At 38.8% G+C, this 23,291-nt stretch overlaps 1 protein-coding gene across 1 annotated transcript in view; it reads right to left on the reverse strand.

Moving 5' to 3' along the window:
* Positions 1-23,291, reverse strand: part of mpp7a (MAGUK p55 scaffold protein 7a) — a 187,769-nt gene that overhangs the window by 59,016 nt on the left and 105,462 nt on the right. The window contains exon 7 of the mRNA XM_051666468.1: positions 18,584-18,715. Within this exon, the coding sequence (XP_051522428.1) occupies positions 18,584-18,715 (132 nt within the window). The remainder of the gene's footprint in view (positions 1-18,583; positions 18,716-23,291) is intronic.

Genomic DNA, 23,291 nt, shown 5'->3' on the forward strand with positions numbered 1-23,291 from the left:
AGCTGAAAGTTGGAAACAATCAGGGTTCCCATGAAAATGCTGATTCCACCTGCCAGGGGAACCTGAAACACATGAGGGCAAAAACGTCTACACGCTTGGAACAAAACAAACAGAACATGGAGAATGAGTGTCCGGATCCCGACACAGACCAAAACCGAACCAGACAGGAAGTCAGGATCCCAGACACCATGCCCCGGACATGAACAAGACAGACCGAAGAGTGCACGGCGGTAACTCACAACCGGACCTGTGCTCTCACACAAAGCGCATATACGAAACAAGACAGACAGGGAACGATGATGCCACGGTCCCATCAGACAAAAACCCAACATGGCAAGGTGACAGGACCGTGAAATCACCAGAGAGCGTACGGCGGTAACTAAGTACCGACTTAGTTACTGCTTTTTGCTTTTGCCGTAGCCCACAACCAGACCCGTGTGCTCACACAAAGACAGGACATGAAACACAAGACAGAACATGGGCCGATGATGTCATGGTCCCATCAGACAAAAACCCAACCTGACAAGGTGACAGGACATGACATCAATGGCATGCTGTAATCGTCAGTTTTCACTAAGTTAATCTGCATATTGATTTATTTTTATTTATTTTAATGTAAAAAAAAATATGTCAATTCCTTGATCCAAAAATGTGTTTCTTAAATTGCTTGACTTTCCACAACTTCCTGTGTCTCATGGCATGCATACTTCCATTTGGACCTGTGCAGATTTAAATGAACAGTGGGTATTCTGAATAAGTTGCTTACATAATGCAGAATTATGATTAATGCAGGGATATGCAATCTGTCTTATTGGAGAGAAGAAAATAAAACTAAATATTGTCTTAACAGGTTAAATGATGCATAATCGGAATATAACCAAATCAAATGTGGTTGATGAGACATTTAACGTGAGAATATGACTTATGAGAATGTGTACATATGCAAGAAAGTGGCAATATAAACAATCAAATAAACAATTATGCAAAGTCATTGATGCAACACATAAACATCAATGTATATTTTTTTTAAGATGCACCTTTATTGGGGGGCCTGGGTAGCTCAGCGAGTAAAGACGCTGACTACCACCCCTAGAGTCGTGAGTTCGAATCCAGGGCATGCTGAGTGACTCCAGCCAGGTCTCCTAAGCAACCAAATTGGCTCGGTTGCTAGGGAGGGTAAAGTCACATGGGGCAACCTCCTCGTGGTCGCTATAATGTAGTTCGCTCTCGGTGGGGCGCGTGGTGAGTGGTGCGTTGATGCCCCGGAGAATAGCGTGAAGCCTCCACATGCGCTATGTCTCCGCAGTAACGCGCTCAACAAGCCATGTGATAAGATGTGCAGATTGACGGTCTCAGACATGGAGGTAACTGAGGTTTGTCCTCCGCCACCTGGATTGAGGCGAGTCACTACACCACCACAAGGACTTAGAGCGAATTGGACATTCCAAATTGGGGAGAAAAAGATGCACCTTTATTTTGACACTCTAAAGCCAGCCAATACCTTATGATATTCATCTCGCTTTATAAGCAATAAATATGCTTCTCATGTGGGACACGGGTGTATGAGGAGTGATTGAATCCTGAAGTTGCATTCATGTCAACCGGTCTTCCCTCAGAATGCGAGCTCTGGTGACAGGACAGCGCAGAGTGGCTCACATGTACGATTAAATTGTGCTTCCCTCGATATTGTGGTGCATATGACTCATTTGAATTTTACATGAGAATTTTTTTTTATTTAAAAGCACTATGGAGCAATTCAACCATGTCAAATGGCTAGACAGCCCCGACATTCTGAACAGAACTGACAAGGGAAAGTTACAAAACTTTTCACATATTCACATCAACACCCAAGTGAGGAAGAAGTGAGCTGCTTCCCCAAGTGGAGGAGTTTAAGTCACTCTGGGTCATGTTCAAGAGTGAGGGTAAACTGGAGCATGAGATCGATAGGCAAATCGGTGCAGCGGCATCAGTAATGCGGTTGTTGTACTGGACCGTGGTGGTGAAGAGGGAGCTGAGTCTGCAGGCGAAGCTTTCAATTTACCACTTGATCTACACTGCCTGGCCAAAAACATTTTGCTGTTTGGATTTAAATAAGCAGACACTTAAGAGCCTATGATTGGATCATTATTGCAGTGAATAATATGTTTCAGCTGGCAACAATTCTTTTAACCCTAACTGATACAGTGTGTAGCTTCTCATTTCTTAAACAACCATGTCAGAAGACATATCCCGTGGTCGTGGAAAAGATGTTACTGTGTTTCAGAAGGGGCAAATTATTGGCCTGCATCAAGCAAAGAAACAACTAAGGAGATTGCTGAAATCACTGGAATTGGGTTTAGAACTGTCCAACGCATTATTAAAACCTGGAAGTATAGTGGTGAACCGTCAGCTTCGCAGAAGAAATGTGGTAGAAAAATTTTTTTAATGATCGTGATTCAAGCATTTCCATGCACACAATGCGACAATAATTTACAGGATTGGGATTAAACAGCTGTGTGGCCATAAGAAAGACACTTGTTAGTGAGGCTAATCAGAAAAATGACTTCAATTTGCTAGGGAGCATAAAGATTGGACTGTGGAGCAATGGAAAACGGACATGTGGTCCGATAAGTCTAGATTTACCCTATTCCAAAGCGATGGGCGCGTCGGGGTAAGAAGGGAAGCACATGAAGCGATGCACCTGTCATGCATAGTGCCCACTGGACAAGCCTCTGGAGGCAGTGTTATGATCTGAGGTTGCTTCAACTGGTCAGGTCTAGGCTCAGCAACGTTTTGCAGTAATAAAATGAAGTCAGCTGACTACCTGAATGTACTGAATGACCAGGTTATCCAATCAATGGATTTTTTCTTCCCTGACGGCACATGCATATTCCAGGATGACAAAGCCAAGATTAATTGTGTTCAAATTGTGAAAGAGTAGTTCAGGGAGCTTGAGGAATCATTTTCACACATGAATTGGCCACCACAGAGTACTGACCTTAACCCCATTGATAGTTTTTGGGATGTGCTGGAGTAGACTATACAGAGTGGTTCAACTCTCCCGTCATCAATACAAGATCTCTACCAAAAATGAATGCAACTCTGGATGGAAATAAATGTTGTGACATTGCATAAGGTTGTCGAAACAATGCCACGATGAATGCGTGCCATAATCAAAGCTAAAGGCGGTCCAACTAAATATTAGAGTATGCAACTTTTTTTTTTGGCCAGGAGTGTATGTTCCTGGGCTTTCTATGCAGACTGGCTCGGCTGACCATAAGAGATTGGGTGCAGAGATCAGACATCCAGGAGAGGCTTGGGGTAGAGCTACTGCTCCTCCGCATTGAAAGGAGCCAACTGAGGTGGTTTGGACTTCTAGTTAGGATGCCTCCTGGACGCCTTGCTAGGAAGGTGTTCTGGGTCTGCCCCGGGGTCTCTTCCCAGTTGCACATTCCTGGAACACCTTCCTAGCATTGGAGAGATTATATCTCTCTGCTGGCCAGGGAATGCATTGGGATCCCCCAGGAAGAACTGGAGGATGTTGCCGAGGAAAAGGACGTATGGGCTGTCCTGCTGAGTCTGCTGCCACCGCGATCCGGATGAACGGAAGTAAATGGATGGATGGACATCAACACCCTTACTAACATATATCACAGTAAACTGTAACAGAATTTTTCCTAACTGTGGAAGTGGTGGCCAAGAAAAAAACACGGATAGCACATACTCTCCTGTCGGAAACAAGTCGTGGGTATGTATGTATTTTGGATTGAAAGACTTGCTTGACTGTTGTAGAGATGAAAAATTGTTACTGTAGTGTTTACCTCCTTCCACAAGGCAATGAGCTGCCATCAAACAATTGATTATCAAATGTATGCTACTTTATTTTTAATATTATTTATTTATTTCAATAACTGAGGTACCATATTTTGTTGTGGATGTTCCAATGTGGATACTGGATTTGCACTTTTCAGAGAGCTCAATAAAATATTCTAATTATATTTTGGTTGCTTTTGTCAGATAATAAATGTAATTTATTGTTTAAAATAGGCACATAATTTCGTAATATTGAACGCAGGCCCCTGAATCGAATCGAAATCGCATCGTGGCAGACTTTAAGCTATCGACAAACATTGGATTGCTGGCTAAGAAAAACGATATAAGATTGTATAGTGATGAAACTTGCGATTTACACCCCTAACTCTTACCACTGCCAACTACAAAGACAGGAATACTAAAGCCCAAACTATTCATGTCACTGGTGTGCCAACAATATGCCAGGCCTGTGTGTCATCCCCCCGCCATACATTCTCAAATGCTACTGTAATGGAGAAACATTTGGCCAGATGTTCACAGCATGGGCTGTCACCACACGCACAAACACAGCGAAATTAAACAGCAAGATTCTTAGCAGGGTGCAGAGCCCTTCTCACACACAAACATTTCAGACAGTCTATGCTTTATTCCACCTTTCTTTCTACCTCTGTTTTCTGCATCAGTGTCAACGTTATCATTTCTAAAGTATTCGTGACAGTGGATTAAGGTGTGTAGATGTTCCTCCATTAGAGTGAAAACACTTTTCTTGGATGTGTGCATGTTTAAAAAACATTTCAGGTGTCTGACAGAGGTGAAAAACTGACCTCGAAAAGAGTCAAACACACACACTCCTTTTCTATCTGCACTACCTCAGTAAGACCAATAACCTGCTGTCAAATGCATTTTGCTGACCTGGTCACCTGTAATGATTTTGCAATGTCATGGCTAACATATTAGCTCAAGGTAATCCTCTGATGTGTTAAACACAGGTTCTATGATGGAAAGTGCAGCCCTTGTCGCCGCTCCCTTCAGAAGTCTTTGAATGTTTCCTGTTGATCAAATAATTGAACCACTTTAATGACCTGGAAGGACAAGAAGGCTATTGGTATTAGGAGGTTACAGAAAAATAATGATGAGCTCAGTTGTTACAGCTCAACATGAGCTAAAGTAGTACTATTAATGACACACGTGAGAGAGACGTGAGAGCAGAAAGTGAATTAGACCACAGCTGTATCATTTAATTTAGCAAAATGTAATAAAATGAATGGTAGGAGCTGTCCAGAAAGCCCTCTTTTTAATCAAAACATTAATGCTTTCAAAGGACTATCGCTGAAGGTTGTCCAGTTAGACTGAGTGTGGAAGGTGTCTTTCAGTGTGTTGGAACAAATCACCATACACTCAACATGGTTATTATCCATATCATTACATCATTACACACTTAACACTCTGTTAGACTGGCTCATTGTGCAAGGGACACTAAGTCTTGTACAAACGTGCTGCTTTCATAAATGCATTTTCATAAAAACTTTAGCCACTAAACCACACTGCATTTTTTCCTTTGTTCATTCTTTTACTCTGAGTCTCTGAGACTCTTTGTAACTCTACTAAGATATAAGCATTTGGGACCGGGGTCCAGAACCGGTACTCCAGATATACGTGGATCTGAAAACTGTTGATATTGTTGGTCTCCGAGTATAAGGAACATGTAAAGGCCATCAGAGTAACAAACAACTGGAGAAAAAGCATAAAAATGAGTGAAATCTGTACTGTCAGATGTGTTGCATCTTGCATTAATTAAAGCATGTAAGTTCTCTTTCATTTCACTCTTGGTATGAACAGGCCTTTAGGATGATTGCATTTGTGTCTCACTCCATGTTTGACCTTGAACAAGGTCTGAAGCAAGACTCTCTCTGATTGCTGATTGTCAGGTTTCATCTTAGCAGCTATAACCATCCAGCACATGCTGTCATTATCTAGCAGCAGGTCTCGGACATGATGGACGTTCTCCAATCACATCTATTGATGAGGGAGCCATGCTATGCAAGGCTGACTAACTAAATTCATCATGCAGGCCCAATTTACCCTCAGAAACTCCACCTCTGTGAGTCATCCTCACAATTACACTCACACGATCATCAAGAGTTAAACTTCATTCTAGTTAGGTCACTAAAATAGGCAGCCGGAGGAAATGAGGCAGTTCTTTGAGCATTTTTCAAGGTTTTCTTATTTCCTCTTGTTGCTGAGGTCTGTCTACCCATTAAGAGATGCTCTAAAAATAGACTTTATTGAAAAGAGCAAGATCCCCAAAATGAGAGGGAGGGAAATAAAGAGAAAAAATAGATAAATATAGAGAAAGCAGAAACTGAGGGACTGAGAGGGAGGAAAAATTAAGCAAGCTAAAATCAGTGGCCACGGCTCCTTATATTACTCATCAGTAACGTGACCCAAGGCTGCCAGTTGTGGAGGTGATCAGCTCCATATGCGGAGACTCTAACGCATAAATGCTTATGACTGTTATTATAAGGCTGGCCAAAAGTGGATAGCTTAATCTGTGTGGAGCTCAGAGCGCCGGGCCTGCTGCCTTTTTAAAGAGACAGTTCATTCTCCCTGATTGACAGACACAAACATCAAGCACACATCACTGCCGCTCTTGACTGTGTGATGACAACAACTCCTCACGTGTACTCTCATTCTCACGGCAGAGGAATTACAGTAGATGAGAATGATGCCATATTGACAACCTACTAGGAAAGGCCATTAAACATAAAATGGATTTTGTGTGTGTTTGTGCTAAGGGTGGGAATCAAAAGGAACCTAGCATAATATATTATATATAGAATACTATACATTATATTGATATCTAGGTTGCAATACAAAAATATTGTGATTCTTTATATTTAGCATACTGTGATATAAAACTGTTATATATTGCTTTATTTTACTCACTTGTTTCTAATTCCACTGGACTTAGTGGTGCTTAGTGCAACAAGTCCTTAACTTCCTGCTTTACTTAGAAAGCAAAAAGAAGAGCCAAAGTAGTAACACAGAGCAGGCACAAAGGCACATCAGTGTCATTAAAAAATTATGTGAGGTAATCGTATACCTTGGTTCCAGCATGTTTATCACTGCACAAAAACCCTTGCAGTCTAGCTGTATGGAGGATCTAAACAGACACCCTTACTAGGGTCAACAGCATGACGCTCATTTTTTTTTTTTTTTTCCCAGATCTAGGAATATTCCAGGCTTAACACTAGTTAAGCTCAATCGACAACATTTGTGGCATAATGGTGATTAGCACAAAAAATTATTTGGACTTGTCCCTCCTTTTCTTAAAAAAAGCAAAAATCTAGGTTACAGTGAGGCACTTACAATGGAAGTGAATGGGGCGAAATTTGGAAGGATTTAAAAAGACAGAAATGTGACGCTTATAATTTTATAAAAGCACCTACTTTACTTATTCTGTTAAAACTAGATAATTGAGTCGTAAAGTTCTTTAAATTGTAGACTTTACGTCGTTTGAGGGTTATTGGGTTTATGGCGTTAAGTCATCGTGGCAACGAAATTGTAAAATTGCATGTAACTTTACAAAGAAAAGGTTATAATGCAATTTTATCACACTAAGATCATGTTAACACGCATATTATTCACATGTCCTGTGGTTATACTTTTAAAACAGTCGGTATTTCAACGTTAACAGACTGTATCCATTCACTTTCATTATAAGTGCCTCACTGTAACCCATATTTTTGATGTTTTTATTTTTTTAAGAAAGGAGGGACAAATCAATTTTTGTGGTATCAACATTATGCCACAAAAGCTTCGATTGAGCTTAACTGGTATTGAACTCAGAATATTCCTTTAAATTACAAATTACATATGCAACTAACACAAAACAGTTCCTTGGATACACCTATGATAAACATGTTTTCAGTTACTGAGTTCAAAGTAATTTTGCTAATTTTTCTGGGTCTTAAAAAAAAAATTAAAAGCTGAAATTCTTGAAAAAAAAATTGTTGGCATGAGTAGTGCAGAATAATCTTTTATTGTTATTAAAAAAAAATAAGCAGTGACATTTTAACATTGACAAAACCCGTTGTCTACCAAAATAAAGTCATATGGTGTAACCAACATGCAGGTAGCCAATTTGTTGTCATATGTACCCCCAAAAATAAATTATTTTGCCATTTTTTATGAAAAGGCACATTTTGTTCAGGTCATTTTTAACCTGGAGAAAACTTCTTCATATTCTTGACTCAAAAATTCATGATTTGTATAAAAAATATACACTGGCGGCCAAAAGTTTGGAATAATGTACAGATTTTGCTCTTATGGAAAGAAATTGGTACTTTTATTCACCAAAATGGCATTCAACTGATCGCAACGTATAGTCAGGACATTAATAACATGAAAAATTACTATCACAATTTGAACTTCTTAAACTACTTCAAAGTGTTCTCATCAAAAAATCCTCCACATGCAGCATTGACAGCTTTGCAGATCCTTGGCATTCTAGCTGTCAGTTTGTACAGATACTCAGGAGACATTTCACCTCACGCTTCCTGTAGCACTTGCCATAGATGTGGCTGTCTTCTCGGGCACTTCTCACACACCTTACAGTCTAGCTGATCCCACAAAAGCTCAATGGGGTTAAGATCCATAACACTCTTTTCCAATTATCTGTTGTCCAATGTCTGTGCTTCTTTGCCCACTCTAACCTTTTCTTTTTGTTTTTCTGTTTCAAAAGTGGCTTTTTCTTTACAATTCTTCCCATAAGGCCTGCACCCCTGAGTCTTCTCTTTACTGTTGTACATGAAACTGGTGTTGAGCAGGTAGAATTCAATGAAGCTGTCAGCTGAGGACATGTGAGGCATCTATTTCTCAAACTAGAGACTCTGATGTACTTCTCCTCTTGTTTAGTTGTACATCTGGCCTTCCACATCTCTTTCTGTCCTTGTTAGAGACAGTTGTCCTTTGTCTTTGAAGACTGTAGTGTACACCTTTGTATGAAATCTTCCTCAAAACAATGATTGACTGAAGTTTCTAGAGAAAGCTGTTTCTTTTTTGCCATTTTTGACCTAATATTGACCTTAAGACATGCCAGTCTGTTGCATACTGTGGCAACTCAAAAACAAACACAAAGACAACGTTTAGCTTCATTTAACGAACCAAATAGCTTTCAGCTGTGTTTGATATAATGGCAAGTGATTTTCTAGTACCAAATTAGCAATTTAGCATGATTACTCAAGGAAAAGGTGTTGGAGTGATGGCTGCTGGAAATGTGGCCTGTCTAGATTTGATCAAAAATGTCTTTTTTTATATAGTGATGGTGCTGTTTTTTACATCAGTAATGTCCTGACTATACTTTGTGATCAGTTGAATGCCACTTTGATGAATTAAAGTACCAATTTCCTTCCAAAAGAGCAAAATCTGTACATTATTCCAAACTTTTGGCCACCAGTGTATTTTTCACCTTAAACTAGACTTGCATGTTTTTATTTTATTTATTTTTGTATTAATGATTACGTTGCGCACACTCTAATATATTTAAAGAGCAAGCAAAATATTTTAATACGTTTTACTTTATGGTTAAACCACATGACAATCATTTTTATTTTTTTTTATTTTGAAAAGGCTATAAATGTTTTTTCAAACATATGCAAAACCAACATGAACTCAAAGATTATATTTCTATGAACTTAATACATGCATTTTAAACTAGATTTTTTAAAAATTTGTCAATGACCCACTAATGTTCTTAGCTTGTTCTAAGTTTGCATTTTGGTCAAAAAGAAATTGAGTGTTCGTTGACCTAATATCATATGGTTTGTCTTCTCACACACTTGCTCACTCTCCCCACAAAAGCATGAAGGAGAAAAATGAGATGAAATAATAATTCTTGGTGTTAGAATATAGATACAGTATTGTGACATAAAATATTGCAAAACTTTTAAGTATTATTTTCCCCCCACACCTCTTGTTTGTGCTTATGTATAAGCAAACACACTCTGACATCACACCATAACAACTTTTTCAAACGTCATCATGGCAAGAATTTCGGGTTCAAATCACTTCAGCAGAACCTAGTTCTAGCCATCAAGACACATCTGAAAAAAACAAATACAAAGACCTGGGCCGAGACAGAGCGGCTGACTGACACAAAGTCACTTAAACTTATGCGAAAACATAAACAATGATTCACACACACACTTCAAGCTGCCGCTCGAATTAACACAAATTACTGAGAACCACATTCACCCTTGCAGATGTGGAGGTGAAGAAAACTGGGGGAATAGACAGCAAAAAGAACAACACAATTCAGCAAAGCCATTAAAACACAATTAGCTGCAATTATCATAACTCTGATTTATGCCACCTGTGAGAATATCAGCAGGCAGAAGATACGCATTAAACAGGGTTATTAGAGCTTCCTATTATAAACATACACATACATGTACTAATACACCGTGAGACTCAAAACAAACACACAAAGAGTGTAATGTTCCACTTCCCACTATGTATACTGACGTGCCATGAAGTGCTTCTACTGTACTATAGTGACCCTTTCATGACCTGCTCGGTAAATGTAAATTACACACACACATTAATGCTCAAAATGTTGCTTTAACCCTGATGCCTTATTGTTCCATCATTAACAGGTATTATGTTGAAAAAGGAAAATTGGGTCTCATTAGGATAATGATAGCTGAGGAATTCCAGGGCATGTGCTGAAAATGGGACAGGCCTGAGATGAAAGGAAATAAATAAGAATGACAGAAAGGTAAATGGGAATGGGTGGAGTTAAATGGGGAATAACTGGAAGAGGGAAGTCGAGGTCTGGGATAAAATGCTGGATACCATCGTTCATGTCTCATGCAATATGACCCTTAAGGCTAGACATGGCCATTATACATTTTATGGGAAAACACTCTTATACTGTGTCCTAACAGTGGTGGTGTGAGTTTCCAGCATCAATTAATTTTTTGTTACACACTGAAACCAAAATATACAAAGCAATAAAATTACAGCGGAACATATTTAGGCCAGGATTTTGGACCAGTGAGATTTTGCAGTGTTTGGAGCTAGTCAGTGTGACAACAAAAATACAAACCAAACAACAAATTACAAAATTCTGTGTCAGATACAATGATACACTGTTCCTCAGTGGCACAGATCGGTGTAGTTGTGTGCATGTCTGTCTATATATACATGCTTCAGTGGTTGAAGTTTTTGATGTATGTAAAGGGAAAGTGTATAGGTTTATGCATAACATGAATATCAAAGCCTTATAACTATGGGGGGTTTATACTGTCTGTGGTTTCACACAGTATGCTAAAGGCTGCCTTTTAAGTGTTGCCTGTGTTCACTTTTATTATCCCACCAAGAAAACCTTCAGAAGTCTTATCTTATTCATTCAGCTACATGAGGAAATGCCTTCCCAAGACAAGAAGAGAGCTCACTGCACAAAGAGCACAGTGTGTGTGTTAATGTTTGCACTCATGTATCTCCCAGTCCTCTCAGAAACAGGATATAGAGTCAAAAGAAACACAGAAAGATGGATACTTGGGAAAACCAGAGAACACTATGTAGAGGAAGGAATGTAAGATCAGAAAAACAGCAAGAGGTGAGGAGACCCTGAACCCCACAATTATATAATGACCAGTAATAAATTCCCTCAAAATGTGCATGCCCGCATTTAGCCTATTCTTATAAAAATAGTATAATGGAAAAGATCTAGTTAAAATGAAAAGAGCTTGAAATGGATTTAGTAAAGCATCAAGTAAAGTCTTGATGCCTTACTAAAAATAAAAAATATATACACTGGCAGCCAAAAGTTTGGAATAATGTATAGGTTTTGCTATTTAAGGAAAGAAACTGGTACTTTAATTCACCAAAAAGGCATTCAACTGATCACAATGCATAGTCAGGACATGACTGAATTTTTTTTATTTGAAAAAAGTCATTTTTGATCAAATCTAGACAGGCCCCATTTCCAGCAGCCATCACTCCAACACCTTATCCTTGAGTAATCATGCTAAATTGCTAATTGGTATTAGAAATTCACTTGCAATTATATCAAACACAGTTGAAAGCTACATGTTTCATTAAATGAAGCTTAACATTGTCTTTGTGTTTGTTTTCGAGTTGCCACAGTATGCAATAGACTGGCATGTCTTAAGGTCAATATTAGGTCAAAAATGGCAAAAAAGAAACAGCTTTTTCTAGAAACTCATCAGTCAATCATTGTTTTGATGAATGAAGGCTATACAATGCTTGAAATTGCCAAAAAACTGAAGATTTCATACAAAGGTGTACACTACAGTCTTCAAAGACAAAGGACAACTGGCTCTAACAAGGATAGAAAGAGATGTGGAAGGCCAGATGTACAACTAAACAAGAGGATAAGTACATCAGACTCTAGTTTGAGAAATAGATGCCTCACATGTCCTCAGCAGACAGCTTCATTGAATTCTACCCGCTCAACACCAGTTTCATGTACAACAGTAAAGAGAAGACTCAGGTGTGCAGGCTTTATGGGAAGAATTGTAAAGAAAAAGCCACTTTTGAAACAGAAAAACAAAAGAAAAGGTTAGAGTGGGCAAAGAAGCACAGACATTGGACAACAGATAATTGGAAAAGAGTGTTATGGATCTTAACCCCATTGAGCTTTTGTGGGATCAGCTAGACTGTAAGGTGCGTGAGAAGTGCCCGACAAGACAGCCACATCTATGGCAAGTGCTACAGGAAGCGTGAGGTGAAATGTCACCTGAGTATCTGGACAAACTGACAGCTAGAATGCCAAGGATCTGCAAAGCTGTCAATGCTGCATGTGGAGGATTTTTTGATGAGAACTCTTTGAAGTAGATTCATTTTTTTCAAATTGTAATAGTAATTTTTCATGTTATTAATGTCCTGACTATACATTGTGATCAGTTGAATGCCACTTTAGTTAATAAAAGTTCCAATTTCTTTCCATAAGAGCAAAATCTGTACATTATTCCAAAATTTTGGCCACCAGTGTATATACATATATATATATATTTTTTCTTCAGAAATGTCATTCAAGTTTAATTAAAAGAAAAATACATTCTTTGAAATGTAAAACAAGGTTTTAATTACATCAGTTTATGTCAAAATCCAGTGTTCTGAATATAAATGCACATGTCTGCAATAAATAAATCAAGCTGTATCTCAGGCAAAGGTTGATAAAAGTGACTGATAATGGTTGATAACTATAGAGCATCATCCACTGAACTATAGAAAACTACATAATGCCAATATACGCTCACTGAGCACTTTATTATGAACACTGTAATAATACTGGGTAGGGCCTCCCTTTGCTTTCAGAACAGCCTCAATTCTTCATGACATGGAAGGTGTTGGAAACATTCCTTTGAGATTCTGTTCCATGTTGACATGATTGCATCACGCCATTTCTTTACAGTAGATTTGTCAGCTGCACATTCATGCTTGGAATCCCATTCTACCACATCCCAAAGGTCTTCTATTATATTCAGATCCGGTGACTGGGAAGGCAACAGAAGAACAGTGAACTCATTGTGATGTTCACGAAACCAGGTCGAGATAACTATTGGTTTGTGACATGGTGCATTATCATGCTGGAAGTAGCCATTAGAAGACGGGTAAATTGTGGCCAGGAAGGGATGCACATGGACAGCAACAACACTCACACAGGCTGTGGCAGTCAAGTGATGATTGATTGGTATTAACGGGCCCAAAGTGTGCCAAGAAAACATTCCCCACACCATTACACCACCACCAGCCTGGACTGTTGACACAAAGCAGGTTGGGTCTATGGATTCATGCAGTTGGTGCCAAATTCTGGCCTTACCATCTGTGTGCCTCAGCAGAAATCTAGATTCATCAGACCAAGCTACATTTTTCCAGTCTTCAAATGTCCAGTTTTGGTGAGCCTGTGACCACTGCAGCATCAGCTTTCTGTTCTTGGCTGACAGAAGTGGAACCCGATGTGGTCTTCTGCTGTTGTAGGCCATCCGCCTCAAGGTTCGACGTTTTGTGCATTCTGAGATGCTATTCCGCTCACTACAATTGTACAGAGGGATTATCTGAGTTACTGTAGCCTTTCTGTCAGCTCAAACTAGTCTCGTCATTTTCTGTTGACCTCTCTCATCAACAAGGTTTTTCCTTCCACAGAACTGCTGCTCACTAGATGTTTTTTGTTTTTGGCACAATTCTGAGTAAATTCTAGAGACTGTTGTGTGTGAAAATCCCAGGAGATCAGCAGTTACAGAAATGTTCAAACCAGCCCTTGCACCAACAATCATGCCACAGTTAAAATCACTGAGATCACATTTTTCTCCCCATTGTGATGGTTGATGTGAACATTAACTGAAGCTCCTGACCCGTATCTGCCTGATTTTATGCACTGCACTGCTACCACATGATTGGTTCATTAAATAATCACATGAATAATTAGGTGTACAGGTGTTCCTAATAAAGTGAGTGTATATTATACTCAATATTTACTCAAGAATTACTATAAACATTGAAAACAGCAAATCAGTTGACAAGGTTATTGTTAGATTTTTTTAAATTGATACAAGGAGGAACTAATACTCTGTTAAGCCACCACCATGATTACAAAAAATTCGCCCGATCAATATATCTGTCTATGGCTAAGATAAATAGAAGATAACTCGGGAGATTAGTGAGACGGCAGTTCACAGGTGAAAATAGCCATATGATTCAAGGACAGTAAATGTCAGTTCCTGACCTCAATGTTTCACTGAAGAGAACTTTCTCTTTGAGTCTTGAAACCAAGTATAAGCCATCAGAGCCATGATGCATTTCTCCTGAATAAACAGATGTATCTCAAAAGCACTAACATGTGTGCTCCCGTCTCTCACCCTAATCTAATTTGTGCCTCCATTACTTCCAGAAAGTGACATTACTTTCAGTACCTAAGTGCTAAATTTTTCACCACTAAAGCAAACAGATGAACTTATATTATTCTGTTTGCTTAAAAAGAAAAGGAAGAACAGAGGACAATTTGAGAGCTCTGGGTCAGAACAAAAAGCATCTACAACTTAAAGGCAGAAAGAGATGGCATGGTAGTTATTTCTGGTAATTCGGTACCACACATACTGGCTTCTTTTATAAGGCCCTTTTGAGGCATGGCTGTCCACATTTAAGCCCATTTATTTTTTGTCTGACCTTTCCATATTATTTCTCACATATATGAGCCCTATTGATATTAAGAACCAAAAACTTCTGTTTAGCAACATATCAATTATCAAATAAGGGAAATTTCCAGGATCAAAACATGTCAAAATATACAAAGACATCTTAAATAAGGCTGAATCCAAAGCCACTTGAGAGGAAACATTAATGAAGCCTTGTGTCATCAACCAATAAGAGGTCACTGAGGAAATTAGAACAGTGTAAACTATTACAGTACAGAATGTCTGTTGGCTGCAGTTGGGTTCCAAGACTCAACATGACTAATCTACACACAGGCATTCAAAAAAAAAAAAATTTCCAAAGCAATAAGTCTTGTTTTGGCTGCTCGGTCTCTGAGACTTGGTCCTCTATCATTTTATGAATTTCACTGCCACGAACAGTCAACAGCAATAAGCCAAAAGAAACAAGTGTTCTAAGACATTCCGCATGCTTCCCTGACATTGTCTTGAGGTATTTAAACTCTGAGGAGAATTGTACATAAAAAACTCAGGTCATTAGACTTGCAAAACCTGGAACTCTGAAACAAACTCAACTGACCAACCCTCTGCTGGAGCTGAGGAAGTTCTCAAGTTCACAAAGTTCAACCCAGCAAAGTGTTGAGTTTGTACGTAAACTATGAAGACATGAAGCCCTTGGTGGCCATGGGATTTCCATTAGCATCCAAAAAGTGTTATTTGGGTAAATTTTTGTTCCTGGGTTTGTTTGCAAAAGAAACAAGACGACAGAGGAATGGTTATCAAGTATTGCACAACATATTTACAAGCACAGAAAATGCCTTGTTGATGAAAGAGGTCAACGGGGAATGGCCAGCCTAATTCGAGCTGACAAAAAGGCTACGGTAACTCGGATAACCACTCTGTACGATTGTAGTGAGCAGAATAGCATCTCAGAATGCACAAGTCAAACCTTGAGGTGGAATAAAGTGCTCAGTGAGTATATATATATATATGTATATTATTTAATATGTTTTCAAGCATTTCATTTTGTTCTGTCTGATTTCAAAAGACTGCTCATAATAATCTGAACCTTTGCTAAAAGCGCTAGCATTCTGTAAGGTGTCCGTGTTCAAAAAAACAAAAACAAAATCCAGTAGCTGGGTCAGTAAGTGGTGGAGACTATATTTATTAGTTAAATCGACTTTTAACATAAGTCATTCGTGGTCACTGCAAGGCACAATTGAAGTATCCTTGAATCTCAGCAAGTAGGAACTATCACTTGTTACCGAAATATACTATAAATGGCACCAGAGTTAATTATGTATCTGTATCTAACATGATAATAATAAATTATAATGATATATCATAATAAGTAATAATAACAAACAAATAATAGCCAGACAAAGTCCTTGTTTAGGGGGGGGGTTTAAGATTATGAGTGAAGAGGAGATAAAATAAGCACCTAGATGATGAGATGCTTGCCAAACAACACAAGCAGTCTGATTAAATGAACACACACACACACACACACACACACACTCTCTCTCTCCCTCTACAGCCAAATAATCTCATTGGCAAATGACTGATCTGTCTAAAATATGGGTAGAACATACACACTTTATCTATCCAACCCTACGCAGTCTTTTGCCTCCAAATAGACCCTTTGGTAACCTTATCCAAAACAACACGTTCTTTCAATAAAATCCACCACTGGGCTCACTTCTGCTACCGCCCAACGTGTGTGCTGCTCCAAGCCCAATTATTCCAACGTCCTGCCGTTGCTACTAATAAATCAGCAGACCAAACGGAGGGAGAGTGTATGAGGATTTGGGTCCCATCCCCAAAGTCCAAGGGCTTAAACACCCTTCCCTCTCTCCTCTTTACTCCCCTCACTAAAATAATGCATAACGATGTTGTCTGAAAAATGACAGCAATTAATCAGAGCTACTGAATTCGACCCATTTGACTAATCACAATTACACAAATGAATGAATCATTGTCAGAGGCTAAAACCTGCTAACTACCATACAATGGAGAGAGTGATGCTGAGAGAAAGATTTAGAGTGTGGGTGAGAGAGAGAGAAAGAAAGGGAAAGTAAAGTTACAATTTGAAGTCCTTTTGTCATAATGCCCATTTTGGCTGTCTGCACGTGATTGTTTAAAATTGCAAGTCCAAATCAGAAACAATTGCAAAGAAATCCACATAGTGCAAGTTGAGCTGACAGGCTCTCTACTTAAAATTGGTGAGATAAAAGCCTTTTCTAAAAATGGCTGTTTTTTCTACATTTAAAAGGTAAATTGAGATTTTTTTTGAGGGCAGTCAGCATACTTGTTGGCTCAGAGTTGGGTCACAGGCTGGACCATACCTAACCAAAGTTTTAAAGTTTCATTTATTGAGAGGAAAGGAGAGGTTTATTTTGTACTTTATTTCACTTAGAAAAAGAAACATGTACTCATGGAAAAATGTCTAAAAAAAAAATCATATGTTGATCGACTACAGCAGATAAAACTACATGTTTATCGACTACAGCAGTTAAATCTGCATTCTGTAACATCTGATTTCAAAAACATTCGGCATTAACTATTAAATTACCACCTATACACCAATATCAGTACTGATATAGCAGATAGTTCCAATTGTAAATTCCACGTCAGAAACTATTACTATTAAAATGAATGGGAGAAATTGGAATGCCCAACCAAGGAGCTCTAAGCAGCCAACTATCGACGGATGTAGACAGGAAGTCCCGCCTTACAGGTAAAAGAGCCAATCACCTTTTAGTCAGATTTTACTGCTGATTCGAAATATGTTCTTTGATCGTAATCTTGACCAACCATTTTGAAGATTTCAGTGTTTCCCCTTTCAAGTAGATAGGAGCTGCACTGCCATGACTGGAAGTAGCTTCCCGAGAGTGTTCCAAAGATGGCCGCCAGTGGACTGACTTGCTAGAAAGACTTTGGCCACATTCAAAGCCATTTTAAATAGGTTGCTAGGTAATCGTAAACAGCCTAAACCTAGGCACGGTGTTACTTGGCAGAAGAACTGTTTATTGGGATTATTATTAGTAATAAATTGAATTATTGAAAATTGGTGTATTGAACCATATTGCTTTAACAGTTGTTAAATCTCTGCAGAGGTCTGGATAACTTTGGTGCATATCAAATAAGAGAAGACAGCTGATATAGAAAGCTTACAAAGAAATTAAATTATATGGAGGACAGAGCTTAGTAAAACACAGAGCTGTGAATGATACGCAAGAGAAAAGGGAACAGACACATCTATAAGTCAGCAGAAGAGAATGCTGACCGCTGCACAGAGACTGGGTGAGTGTGAGTGTGTAAGGTAATGTGTAATGTGCATTGTGTCATGTTAATGTGAAGGATATGTGGTCACTCAGGAAGTAGAGTATAAGGGTGAACAGGGAGTGTGAGCCAAACACATCACTAACACTGCAGCTCAAGTGTATATATTTATGTGGTTCATGTTCACAAGGGTGTTTTCCCAATATGCGTGTTTGATAATGGCATCGTATGTGTGTCTGGCTTTGCATGCAGATGACAGTATGTGGGAATCTGCATGTGCATGTATTTGTAAGTGTGTGTGTAAGAGTGAGGTTAAGTTACTGAGCTCTCACCAAAGGCTCTTTATTCTTGACCAGTCTGATGATCTTGACAGAGTCTTCTTCATCATCAATGTCATCTGGTAAAGGAGGAAGTTCTGGATCATAACTCTTCCTGGCCACCGTATCATGAACAGACAACAAACTCTGCAGTGAGAGAGAAACACATAAGTTGTACACATAAAAATCCACAGAAACACACACAAACACACATGTAGTGAGACAAACAGTAGTGACAGATTCATTTGACTGATTTTGTGTAGCTACTCGTGTTGGCTATTCATTGCAGCCCTGATACTCCAAGCATATGTCTGAACCCTATAGTATAAATCACAGAGCTTTAGAGGTCTGCTTTAGATTACTACCTCCTACTGACAAATAAAGCAGCTTTTGAATTGATTACTGCTACTATTTCACTACAACCCTCTTTGGCAATGTTGTTTGTTACAGCTTCACCAGCAGAAAAAAGAACTGAATAATAACCAAGTCAAACTGTACTTTCAAAGTTTAATTTGCAGGATTGGATTAGTGTTACACAGCCAACTGATTGGGATTTCAGGGTATTACGAGTATGATACCAGCGTGTGTGAGTTTCCATGGACATTTGATGTAAATTGGGCGAGGACTCTTTAAGGCAGATGGACAAACAGAGGGCAATGAAGTTCTCAGCTATTTTGGATATTTCACACCTCTTCTCTCAGAGAAATAGATGAGAGAGCTCTAGTGAAAGAATGACAGCATTCAGAGATTCATTACTCTAATGCTTTAATGATGCTGTGTGTGTCAAATGCAGCTGGAAACACTTTTTCTTCTTTCTTTTGCTTCTTCCTCGCATTTACAATATAACACCATCTTCCAGTTAAGTGCCACAGATAAAAAATGAGAGGGGAGGGGGGAAAAAAAGGAGAAGAGACAAGACAGAGAGAAGAAAAGTGTCTGTTTTATGACATGGGATCAAGCTTCAGAAAAATACTCAACATGTGGCTAAAGCAAAACAGATGGGAGACAGAGAGAGAGCCAGAGAGAGAGGCATATGTCAAGTCCAATGGTGTACTGGCAATTACAAACCATTATCTGGAAAAAGGTAATTAACTCTGTTTACACCACCTGATCACTTAAGTCTTAGTAAATAATTATACACAGGTAAAAATGTTCTGAAATCTGAAGATACACTCTTCCAAATCCAGCTTCAAGTATAAATAAGTGCAAGGTTATTTTTTCCACATAAAGGTTTGCTAAAAGTCCTTTGCAAAAACCTCTGGAATCTGATTTGGTTTAGAAAGTCTGCTTATTCAATAAATTAAATGCAGACCACTGTAATACAATGATAATCTTTCCACCATAAACCTCGTCTCAGTCAGCTAAAACATGTGCCTGATTGGCCTATACACCTGCCAGTCATACAAAACTGCCCTCTTTTTCTAGAAATAGGGAATAAATTATGAGATGTAAACAAGTTAAAACAACTAGAAGCCTGAAAACTCGGCTTTCACAATCCAGTGTTTGTTTGTTTATGATTGTGAGATGAACATGAAGAGCAGAGCATGCATTTGCCCTGTAGGGAACAATGTTGTTTACCTCTACATTAAACACAGTTCTGCAGATTGGATTGAATGGTGCAATTGTTTTAAGGGAACTTGAAATGGAAGATATTTAATTGCAACTGAGTTGCCATTCACTTCTGTCCAAGTACCCCTCCATGAGACAGGCACATACCTACACACAAAGAGACTTGAATTCCTCCTCAACACAGGACCAGATCTATTCTTTAACCATGTAAACTTTACACCAGGCAGTGTTACACTAAGAACTGAATAAAATATTATAGTATAAATATTATTAAAGCATCAAGGCATTAACCATCTGCGACCAAATTTTTTATTTTATTCTTTCTTTTATTCTCTCTTTTCTGAGGGCAGTACCGTTTTCCTGGGTCAATGTGACATTGTGTTTAGGATTCCAGGAGTTTTCCAAAAACATGGCATGGCAGAGAAAATACGCAGCCTGCTATGCCAACACCAAGCCACAAGAATGGTAAAAAAAATACACACAAACCATTCACATGACTCTGGAGTCATTGGCTCCTAAACTGAAACATTTAGGAGCCAAATGGCCATTCGTAGTAGCCAAATTACAGAATTGCTCGATTTAGATGGTTGTTCAGGAGCAAGATAGAGAGTCAAAGAAGAGACAGCTGATAACCAATAGTTTTGAAAATCAATATACACTCATTGAGCACTTTATTAGGAACACTGTGTGTGCCCGATGTGGTCAGTCCGCCTCAAGGTTGGACTTATTGTGCTATTCTTTTCACTACAATTGTACAGAGTGGTTATCCGAGTTACCGTAGCCTTTCTGTCAACTCCAACCAGTCGGGCCATTCTCTGTTGACCTCTCTCATCAACAAGGCCTTTCCGTCCACAGAACTGCCACTCACTGGATGTTTTTTTGTTTTTGGCACCATTCTGAGTAAACTCTGGGGGCTGTTGTGCATAAAAATCCAAGGAGATCTTAAATGATTGTCACAATTATTTATTTTTGTCACATTTGCGACCATTTTAGTCGTAGTATGGAGCCCTGATATGTATGTAGAGCTGAACATGTACATGACATAATAAAAAAACATGCAGAAACACTATTGCTGCGACCCCCTGTGAAGTGTCTTCAATATTGTGTATTTTCATATTGGTGCATATAAATGGAAAAAAATAAATATCATTCAACCTTGAGTTCATTTAGTGAAAAACACTGAGGAAAACATGCCTTGAACTTTTTGAACAAATTTTTAATGTGTATTAGTTCTTACATTAAATATTTTGAATCTACTTGGTTATAATGACAGTTTATTTTAAATGTTTCCTCTGATTAAAAAAAATTATAATTCCCTTTTAAAAGCCATTTCACAGTTATACATAAATAGAGACATTTTTAAAAGGCTGAAAAATATCAAATTATAACTTTTTTTTTTTAGCTGCCTCACCCAGACTTATATGAAACCAATTAATTAATACAATCGTATTTTAGGATTTTATGGGAACATGGCAAAAAAGCCTGTTCCACTTGAGTGATGTCCAGAAGTATCTTTAAATCTGAGCAAGCAGCCATTTTGTAGACATATGGGCCTGATGATGACAAATTTCAGATTCTCCCTCCCTGCCATGAAATATCAAATATCTTTGCCCCTAACTTAGGACTGGTATTCTTTAAGGCTTTGAAACAGGACTGCGTATTGAAATCTGTGTTTACTACTATCCTTTTACAGAAAGGATTGTTTTAGGAAAATTCTATCATTTCTCTGCCTCTTAACTTTGATTAGTCCAATCCAAAACACTCATCTTCACATTCTGCTGATGAGTGAAATTGTGGGGCAGAGTAATAGCTTCACTCTGTTCCCAACACGTCTGTCTACAGTCTTACAACCCAGTTTAAACTCACTATCCTGCCCTTTGCCACACACACACACACACACACACAAAGTTACAAAGGGTGTTTTGTGGAGGTAAACTCTCTCCTGAGATTGGAACGGTGGGGTCAACATCAGGCCAGGTAGAAAAGAGTGAAATGGGGGACTCGGGGTCAAAAGCGGTCAACCTTCTCTTCAGGTACTCCACCGTCTGTGTATGTACATGTTAACTAGTTATAGTGGGCCTCCTGCAATAACAAATTGCTGAACTTGTCCAAACAAAGTCTGGGAAACGTAACTGGGCATGTAGCTCTCATTAGGAATGAGTTTGTCATCTGAACAGTCATTATTCAATCTGCAGAGCTTACTACCCAGACCCCTCACACACACAGAGGGAAAGGGCAAGAGTAATGCACTTCTATCTACGGTTCTACAAAAACTACTCGGCCACTCATTCCTGCTTTCTGTCTCTCTCCGATTCTTACTCGGACCAGAGTAGCTCCTTCTTTCCACAACATGCGGATGTCATAATTGCCGCTTTCATCAATGTCAATGCAAGTCTGATGCAATGCAAAATGTGTTTTTTCATGTGTGAATCATAAGAGGAAGGAGAAAGGAGATCATTTAATAGGTTCTGATTTATGTCTAGTCGCAGAGAATGGATCATTTCAACACTAATTGAGAGTGATACAGTTACTATAGTACAGAGACGCCATTCTAGTCCCCAGAAGCCATCTGCTAGTGCTTTATGTGTTCAGCCAACAGACATGGGGTTAAAAGAAAAAAGACACTAAAGGAATAGGGAAATATAGAAATCTGGTGGCCTTGTCTGTTAACAATAATGTGTGTGTGCACATTTATACTTCATTAAATTCCACTGGGGGAAAAAAATACAAAATATATATAGTTAGGTAGTATACAGCTCAATGTACACTCACTAAGCACTTTATTAGGAAAACTATGGTTCTAATGAAGTGCCCGACGTGGTCTTCTGCTGTTGTAGCCCATTCGTCTCAAGGTTCGAGGTGTTGTGCATTCTGAGATGCTATTCTGCTCACTACAATTTACAGAGTGGATATCAGAGTTATCTTAGCCTTTCTGTTAGCGCGAACCAGTCTGGCCATTTTCCATTGACCTCTCTCGTCAACAAGGCATTTTCATCCGCAGAACTGTCGCTCACTGGATGTTTTTTGTTTTTGACACCATTCTGAGTAAACACCAGAGACTGTTGTGTGTGAAAATCCCAGGAGATCAGCAGTTACAGAAATACTCAAACCAGCCCATCCGGCACCAACAATAATCCCATGATTGAAATCACTG

Source organism: Myxocyprinus asiaticus, chromosome 32 (genome assembly GCF_019703515.2).
Source record: "Myxocyprinus asiaticus isolate MX2 ecotype Aquarium Trade chromosome 32, UBuf_Myxa_2, whole genome shotgun sequence".
In the NCBI taxonomy this organism is placed as follows: Eukaryota; Metazoa; Chordata; class Actinopteri; order Cypriniformes; family Catostomidae; genus Myxocyprinus; species Myxocyprinus asiaticus.